This window comes from Brassica oleracea, chromosome C7 (assembly GCF_000695525.1).
Source record: "Brassica oleracea var. oleracea cultivar TO1000 chromosome C7, BOL, whole genome shotgun sequence".
Taxonomy (NCBI): Eukaryota; Viridiplantae; Streptophyta; class Magnoliopsida; order Brassicales; family Brassicaceae; genus Brassica; species Brassica oleracea.
In genome coordinates this window covers 24,127,875-24,137,634 of record NC_027754.1, presented here as the reverse complement: position 1 = coordinate 24,137,634, position 9,760 = coordinate 24,127,875, and the positions used below count along the sequence as shown (strand labels likewise).

Here is a 9,760-nt window from a genome sequence, read left to right as displayed (position 1 = left end):
TAATGGTTTATATGAACTTGATGGCATTTGATATCTGTTGAATATGTTTTGCTTTAAGTTTATTGAATAAGTTTGAATCTGTTTTGCTTTGCAGGTCACGGGTTGCATGAGGTGGATGTGTGTGGATGTGGATGCTTGTTCTTTATCTCGGTTTCTTTAGGTTTCAGGTCACGGGTTGTAGGAGGTGGATGCTTGTAGTAGTAGGTAATGTCAGTTTGATTCACAGGAGAGTGTAGAATTTTGTATCTTTCTACACTTCTTTTAACTTCATCGGCTTTAATGGGTGTATGTACCCATAGGTTCTGTTTTCTACTCACGGGTGTATGTACCCGCGGGTTCTGTTTTGTACTCATGGGTGTATGTACCCGATCAACTTGATTCATGGAAATATAAAATATGTCTCTATATATAAACTATGTCTCTCACTTCTGTTTGTGCAATTCCTCTTTCACTCCTCTATATATAAAATGTTGTTTGATTCTTCTCACAAAACTATTATCACTCCACACTAGCTTGGATTCTTCTCAACCATCGCCACACTTTCATACACTTTCATACAACCATCACCACACTTTCATACACTTTCATACAACCATCACCACACTTTCATACACTTTCATACAACCATCACCACACTTTCATACACTTTCATACAACCATCACCACACTTTCATACACTTTCATACAACCATCACCACACTTTCATACACTTTCATACAACCATCACCACACTTTCATACACTTTCATACAACCATCACCACACTTTCATACACTTTCATACAACCATCACCACACTTTCATACACTTTCATACAACCATCACCACACTTTCATACACTTTCATACAACCATCACCACACTTTCATACACTTTCATACAACCATCACCACACTTTCATACACTTTCATACAACCATCACCACACTTTCATACACTTTCATACAACCATCACCACACTTTCATACACTTTCATACACCCATCACCACACTTTCATACACTTCTCAACCATCACCACGATTCTTCTCACTATCACCACACTTTCATACAATCATTATCTTCTCCACACTAGCTTTGATTCTTGTCAACATTACGATCACTTCTCCTTGTCATCAACCAATCCATAGAGGTTAGTTCAAAACTTTTCTTCACTGTTTTTTACATATCCATAAGTTTTTATAAGTTTTAAAGGAAAATAATAATAATGTTGTTGTAAGATAGTAATGTTTTTATAAGTTTTAAAGGAATTAAGTTATGGAATTTAAAAATAATATTTTTAAGTTTTAACTTCAAAAAATGATAAAAGACAACAATACATACCATATAGACAAGAAAAAAAAAATTAATGAAAAATATCTAGCCCTAATCAAAAAAAAATATATAATGAAAATTTCGAAGAAATAAAGAAAATAATAATAGGATTAAATATGATTCACAAACCCCCTTTTGCCTTTTGTAGGAAGGAAAAGAGAAATAAATTGCTTCAACAATGTCTTCCTCATCAAGTGATGAAGTAGATGAAGCTTTAGAAGAAATGGTCGACCAAGTAGTTGATAATTTCATCGACTCAATATTTGATGGTCAAGCCAACAACCCGAAGAGACGAGCTTATATCGAAAGAAATCGGGAACGAGGACACAATCAACTATTGAACGACTATTTCAAGGAAAATCCTACATATCCACCGGAAATGTTTAGGCGGCGTTTTCGAATGAACAAGCCATTGTTCCTTCGCATTGTCGATCACCTAAGTAGTGAAGTTCCATACTTTCAGCAAAGAAGAAATGCTCACGGAAGGTACGGGCTATCTGCACTTCAAAAGTGTACGGCAGCTATACGTATGCTAGCATATGGTCAATCGGGAGATACATATGATGAATATCTCCGACTTGGTGAAAGTACAACACGTTTATGTTTGGAAAATTTCACTAATGGGATAATACAATTGTTTGGAGATGAGTATCTAAGAAGACCTAATGAGGATGATCTTCAACGATTACTCGATGTTGGAGAGGTACGCGGGTTTTCAGGGATGATAGGCAGCATTGATTGTATTCATTGGGAGTGGAAAAATTGCCCATCGGCTTGGAAAGGTCAGTACACACGTGGTTCAGGAAAGCCGATTATTGTCTTAGAAGCTGTGGCATCACAAAATCTTTGGATATGACACGCGTTTTTCGGATTACCAGGTACCCTCAACGATATCAATGTTCTTGATCGGTCACCAGTTTTTGATGACATTTTACAAGGTCGAGCACCTAAAGTTAAGTTCAAGGTCAACAACCACACTTATCGTATGGCCTACTACCTTACTGACGGAATTTATCCAAATTGGTCAACATTGATCCAATCCATCCCACTTCCTCAAGGTCCTAAAGCAGAGGTATTTGCTGAACGTCAAGAATCCACCAGAAAAGATGTCGAACGGGCTTTTGGAGTATTGCAATCAAGGTTTTCAATAGTTAAAAACCCAGCTCTATTATGGGACAAGGAAAAGATAGGAAGGATTATGAGAACTTGTGTCATATTGCACAATATGATAGTAGAGAACGAACGAGACGGATACACTCAAATTGATACATCTGAGTTCGAGTCAGGAGAGTCAAGCAGAAGTTCCAAGGTGAAAATGAGAACAAGTTTTAATATCGGTAATATGTTAGGCATTCGCAATGAAGTTCGAGATTCAGAGAAACATGATCGTTTGAAAGCTGATTTAGTTGAAAATATATGGAAAAAGTTTGGTAATGTAGATGAATAATCTTTGTATGTTCATGAATATTCTTAATGTATTGAATAAAATTTTTTAAAATATTTTAAAAATTATTATATTTTATTCATGTATTGTCAATATATTGAAAACTTAAAAAAATATATTATTTTATTCCTATGAACCCCTTTTTCAGGTTCACCAATGTAAGAACACAATAGATAGAAGTTCTATCACTATTCATGATCCCACTAAAAATATATAAAAAAATCCTTATGAACCCAAGAGGGGGTTCATTGATGCTCTGACATGAGAGACTAACCACATTACAGAATTAACTACAACTCCACAAGCTATGCAAGTGGTTCTTTAATCAGTTACCTAGCAACTGTGAAAGCGTTTGCGTCTGCTTCTACGTTAAGCTTCCGCGTAATCACATTAAATAATTCACCACAGCTCCACAAGCTACGAAAATGGTTCTTTCTTTCACAAGTCACTCTACTTTAAAAAAGGGTTATTTCCTTCAACTTGCAGTTACCTAGAAACTGTTGAAGCGTTCGTGTCTACTTCCGCTCTAACTAGTGTTTTAAAACCGGACCGACCAGTGGTTGAACCGAGTTCGACCATGAACCAGTTACATAACCGGATTGGGTCTGATAACTGGTTCTACCATAAGTCGGTCACGTAGCCGGATTGGATTTAAAAATTATTAAACAGATAAAAATATTAAAAATATTAAAAATCTATAAACCATCCATATAAACATAAAACTAGCTTACATTTATAACTAGATTTTGACCCGCACGTCCGTGCAGATATTTTTTATTTTATACATGTATTTGATATTATTACAATTTGTTTTAAATATATATTTCTATTTTAGTGTTATATATATTGTGTTAATCTATAATAATATTGTTTATATTTCTATGGTATTATTAATATATAGTGATTTTTTAATACATTTTACTTTGTTATTAATTTTATTTACTTACGAATCTATTTTCGAGTTAGGTACAATAAAATAATAATCTGAAATAATAAAATAGAGAACCTCTTCAAAATATTTCTTTTCTTTAATTTATACATTATACATATAATACATTTTTAAAAATTATTTATTTATAATATAGAAAATATAAATAAAATATATTTACATTTACATGTTTAGGATAATTTATATTTACATGTTGTGTTTAAAAACATACTTTAACATATATCATTTTAGATTTTACGGGATTTATAAGTAAAAACATTGTTTTGTTTAAATAATATAAACATACGTTAATTTATATTTACATGCCCTATTATTTTCGTAAATTTTATATATAGTAGCATCTATCATATTATTTTTAGTAAATTGATAGAGGATATTGTTTTACTGTTATGATACTAAGTTTTCTTTTTTTAATTAATATTTCAAAATTTTAGATTACTTTAATTTTTACAGCATATACAGTTTATCTTTTCGTAAAATTATTATTTATTATCATGATTTTATCGTGGGCTTTTTGAAAATATTACTCAAAACTTGAAGTCAAACACAAAACTAATCCATGTTTTTTTTGGAACTTTGACTAGCCTCTTTCACCCCTAAAGTTCAGATTATTCTCGAAAATGCTATCACTTTTTTTTTTTTTTTGAAAATGCATATTTTACTCTATCACCCTCATCTTCCTCAAGTATTCACAATATTGTCATTGCCATCAATACACCAACCACCATGAACAATCAATTTGAAGCTCTTAATGCACCTTAAAATCGATTTACACTATTTCTTTCTCAATTTTTATAAACCAAAAACAACATCTCTTTACTTTCTCTCCATATTCATCCAAAAAAACCCAAGATTTTGATTCTAATTTTTTTATGGTTCATTAAGCCATTGAAGCTTACGATTCTTGGTGGGTCACTTTTTTTTTGAGATTCTGGGTGCTTGGAAAAGACTTTTGTGTGCTAAACAAGTTATTTCACTAGTTGAAACTATGAAATTAGTTTTTTTTCCAGATATGTTCGTTCAGACGACTTCCGGGTAAGTCGTCTGGCTGTAGACGACTTACATGGAAGTCTTCTGGTCAATGCAGATGTTAGTTTTCCAATTGACTTTTAAATGTGTTTTTATAGATGACTTACATGGAAGTAGTCAATCTTTGTTTGTTAAAAAAAAAAAATCGAGACGAGTAAGTCGTCTAGGGTAAACGAGTTAGTTTTGCATTTGACCGAATTGTGTCAAAATTTTGACTTTTCCTGGACGGTCTAGTAGAAAATTAAAAAATCAATATTTTGTTATATCTAGATGACTTCCATGTAAGTCGTCTCAGGTTAGTTTTGCAATTGAAAAATAAAACAAAAAAATTATTTTTGTCTAGACGACTTACACGGAAGTCGTCCATGATTTTATTCCGAGATTCTGGTCAAACCTTGATTATCTTAGACGACTTCCATGTAAGTCGTCGGACGGACGACTTCCATGTAAGTCGTTTAGAAAAAAAATAATTTTTTTTGTTTTATTTTCAATTGCAAAACTAACATGAGACGGCTTACATGGAAGTCGTCTAGTTATAACAAAATATTGATTTTTAATTTTCTACTGGACGACTTACATGTAAGTCGTCTAGGTTAAAAATCAATTGGAAAACTAACCTAAATGGACGACTTCCTAGAAGTCTACCAGACGACCTCCGTGGAAGTCGTCTGCGTCAATGTTTAATAAACTACTATAAAGACTTTTTAATTTTTTTTTGTTAGTTCATGTATATTAGTTAATATTGGGGATACTGAATGAAATTTATAACTTAATTGGTGATATTTATAAGGTTACCAACATTCATGCTTAGTAAAGTTTCTAGCTAATTGAGGAGACTTCCGCGGAAGTATTCTACGTTAGTTTTTGTAAATTTGTTAAGTAACTTTAAGATATGCTTATTTAATTTTCAAAAGTGTTAAGTAACTTCAAGAATATCAAGTAACATGGTTTAATGTACATGTCTTCTCATATCATAAGATATACTTTTTACTTATGTATTTAATGAAAGTGTTTTAACTTTGAACTTATGTAATGTTTTATCTTTTGTGAATTTGACTAAGTTTTCTTGAGGATTCTTCTTCCTTAGTTGTAATAAATTTGATTAATCTTTTGTGTTATTGTGTTTTGCTATTGAAGTTGTATCAATAACTTCAATTATGTCAAGTAATTTTGGCAAGATAATGTCGTGGAAAATGAACATATTTACCAAACTTTTCGTCAATATCTCTTCAAATTTACAAAAAAAGTCATAACTAAAGGTGTACACATGCAAATCACAAAACATATCACAAACAAAACTATTATAGATCATTCCTCTACAAAGACAAGCTTAGACTCCACTTGATATGAAAAAGGCCCCGTCAGAAGAGTTCCTGGAAATCGTCTGGAAGACTTCCTGGAAGTCGTCTGGAAGACTTCCTGGAAGTCGTCTGGAAGACTTACTGGAAGTCGTCTGGAAGACTTCCTGGAAGTCGTCTGGAAGACTTCTTTGAAGTCGCCTGGAAGACTTCCTGAAAGTCTTCTAGCGCATTATATTTTAGAAGACTTCCGAGAAGACTTCCCATAGGTCTTCCAAAGTCTGATCCAGATCTGAAAACATGTATATCATACCCAGATATGTAAAACCTGCATATCATATCAAAAAATGTTCAAATGGTTTAAAAACAGAGAAAATGAGTTGAAAATTATATAGACATACTTTTATAGAACACACAAAATACATATCCAAGTGGAAGATGAGAACCATCTGATTAAAACCTGCAACAAAAAGATAGATTAGTGAGAAAGACATGAGACAAAAATGAAAAATTCGTATAAAGTTTAGTCTTTTCAAGTCAAAGAGATTAGAGTGGGTTTGGAGAATTTTAGTTTTAGAAACAAGTATGAATTTTATGCAAAATGAGGTTACCAAATGAAGAAAAATCAGCATAAGAACTTACCAAAACGCTCAGATCTATTATTAAAGGGAGACATGGGAGAAGACTCTGTCAGAAGACTTCCTGGAAGTCGTTTCTTCTAGCCCAGAAGTCTTCCAGATCTGAAAAACCTGCATATCCAAATCCAAATCTGAAAAATTTGCATCTCCAAATCGTTCAAATGGCTTTAAAACAGAGAAAATAAGTGGAATACTAGATAGATCTACTTTTATAGAACACACAAAAATACATATCTAAAATTAATAAATATACCTTTAAATGAGTGGAAGACGAGAACTATGTGATGAAAAACCTGCAAAACAAGATAAACTAGTGAGAAAGACATGAGACAAAAACAATAAATTGATATAAAGTTTGGTATTTATAAGTTCAAAGAGATTAGAGAGAGGTTTGATAGTTTTAGAATGAGGAACATACCATTTTTGTTGCAACTATTTTAGAGGAGAAGAGAGAATGTGTAAATTCTTTTTTATATATGGAGACAAAAATTTCAATAAGGTTAAATATTTTCGATCAGAATTTACTTGTAAGTCGTCCAGAAGACTTCAATATTTTTAGCGGGAAACTAAAATATTTTAGCGAGAGTTAGAAGACTTCCCAGACGACTTACATGTTAGTCGTCTAGGCCCTAGACATAACCCCTAAACTAAATTAACTAAATAAACACTTCATAAAATCAAATTAAACTTAAAAAGTGTTTACTATACACAGAAATAATCACATGTAGATAAAAAAAATTAAAAAAAAAATATTTAAGCTTTCTAAAATCTAACTCTAAGAATACATACAATACTACAACATAGGTTGTCAAGCCCTAGACCAAAGAATATCATGATTCACTACTTTCACTCATCTTTGTTGAAAACAATTCAATTTTATTATATCTTAATTTATATCACTTAAAACTGTTTCTAATTACATGATTTTAATTTTTCGCTTATCAAAATATTTTTTACAAAATTTATAAATTATTTTTAAGATCAACTATACCTGACGACGTCGTCCAGAAGATTTAATAGAGTCTTAGAAGACTCAGAAGACTTAGCGGGGATATATTCGTAAAAATGAGTTATGTTTTTTTGTTTGGTCACAAGGGGCTGGCTGTAATTTCACAAGGCTTTTGGGTTACTTTTGCATTTGATTTAAGTTTGGGTATACTTTAGCGATCAAAATCAAATTTTGAGTCATATTTGGTAAATCCCCTTTTTATCATTTGTAAAATTTAAAATATAATCATTTTGAGTTTGAATATTTATTTCCAAAATTGAATATTTTTTCAAAAAAAAAAACTTTGAAAAAATACACAACTATTTTTGAGTTTGTAAGATTACATGAATTTTGAATTTATTTTTTGTTACTACATCAATACATTATTTTATGAAAAAATATTTGAAATTTTTGTAATATTTTCTAAACTTGTTTTAACATATTTTGTAATAATTAAAATAAAAAAATTATTTATAATTAAAATTTGATTTGTCATTAATTTTTTTAATGAATTATTACAATTTCATAGTTTTCTAATAACATATTTTTAAATAGTATATGAACTAAAGGTTATTATAAAGTATTATATTTTTGTATATAAACATTTTAAACTTTTATGGAATCTACAACATATGGAAAGAGTATGACTTTAAACCAAATCAAATTAAAGATTCGGATACTTAATGCAACATACAAGAAAAAAATCAAAACTTTGACATGTTGTCTCTTTTAAGAGAACACAAAACCTAAAACCCAGAATCAGTTATACGGCAAATAGAACAGCATGAAATCGAAATCACACTCGGTACCTGAACAGAGTTGAGTCTGATCGTTTGTACCACCGAGGGTCTTCCTGGTTTTCAAAGTCTCTGATCGTTTGCTCGATTTCTTACTGCTTCCAAAACAACCCATCGGGGAATATCTACAGAGAAGAGAGCAATCTTGCTTTGTTGCTATGATCTTCGTCTTACTCTTCTACTTTCTCTTCGGAAAGTCAGAAACTTTAGACGGTAAATCCAATACGGAAGATCGAGAGAAGCAGATTGATGAAGGTTTCGTCAAGAGAGAGAGAAAGATGTATCCAAAATGGAACACGTGTCCCACAAGAGCCGGTTCTTCTAATTAAGCATCACTTCTTCACACTAAACCTATTTTTTTTAAAAAATCCTAATTAAAATAAGCACCCCCTTAAGCAATCCGGTTGATGATGGTCTAACGGCTCCACGTCATTATTTGAGTATCCCACGCGCCACAAGTCGTGATTCGATAGACAGAGCGTGTTTCGTAGTTCCTCCTCTTTGTGGTTTGTGCGCGTGCGTACGTGGGAACGTACGCCTTTCTTAGTTTTGGGCCACCATTTAAATCAGCCCGTTTAAATAAGCTTTATATTCCAAGGACCCATAAAACATAAAATAATTTGAAATCGCTCCAAGACAATGGGTGATTTTACTTTCAGAGCCGCAGAGAAACAAGGTAAGAGACATAGCATGTGACAGTCCATTATCATGTGACATATTCGACATGTCCGACTAGGGTCAGCTCTTGTTGACTCTTGTATATATCATAAGCCTGGACATTTTACCCGGATCTATAAACCCGAACCAGAACCAACTCGAAAATATAGATTCGGATCCGGGTCCATGCTAAAGTACATGTTGGGTTATTTATCTTTGGACCCGCAGGCTTCGGTTTGGGTGCAGATCTTACCCGAGATCTGATCGGATACCCGAAACAAATACTATATTATGTATATTTGGATATTTTGGTATTTTTTTGGTACTGCGGCATTTTTTAAGTTTTAGATTTGAGTTTTCGGATATAGTTTCGAGATTCGGATAAAAATTTTGATTTTCAAAAAAAAATATAATTCGGGTATTCATGTAAAATTTCAGGTATTTTCGGGTTTTCTGATAAGATTTCGGATAAATTTTTGGATATTTTTCAGCTATTTGAATACTTTTGGATATTTTTTTGGTTATTCAGATTTTTTTTTGGGTTTTCAAGTCTAGTTCGGGTATTTCGGGTCCAGTTTGGGTCCCAAATATCAGAAACGACCCGAACCCGAAATATATCTGAATTTTACATATATTTTACGGGTATTAAAAT

The 9,760-nt window shown here is 32.1% G+C and overlaps 2 protein-coding genes across 2 annotated transcripts in view; both read left to right on the top strand.

Annotated features, from left to right (window-relative positions):
- Nucleotides 1-198, top strand: part of LOC106302918 (glutathione S-transferase T3-like) — an 878-nt gene extending 680 nt beyond the window's left edge. The window contains exon 2 of the mRNA XM_013739316.1: nt 95-198. Within this exon, the coding sequence (XP_013594770.1) occupies nt 95-198 (104 nt within the window). The remainder of the gene's footprint in view (nt 1-94) is intronic.
- A 1,738-nt stretch (nt 199-1,936) lies between these two features.
- LOC106302917 lies at nt 1,937-2,702 on the top strand (the record flags this gene model as incomplete). Its single annotated transcript, XM_013739315.1, has 3 exons — nt 1,937-2,090; nt 2,187-2,617; nt 2,673-2,702. Coding segments are annotated over 3 exons (615 nt in total), but the record flags the coding sequence as incomplete, so codon positions are not given.
- Nucleotides 2,703-9,760: the final 7,058 nt, after the last annotated feature.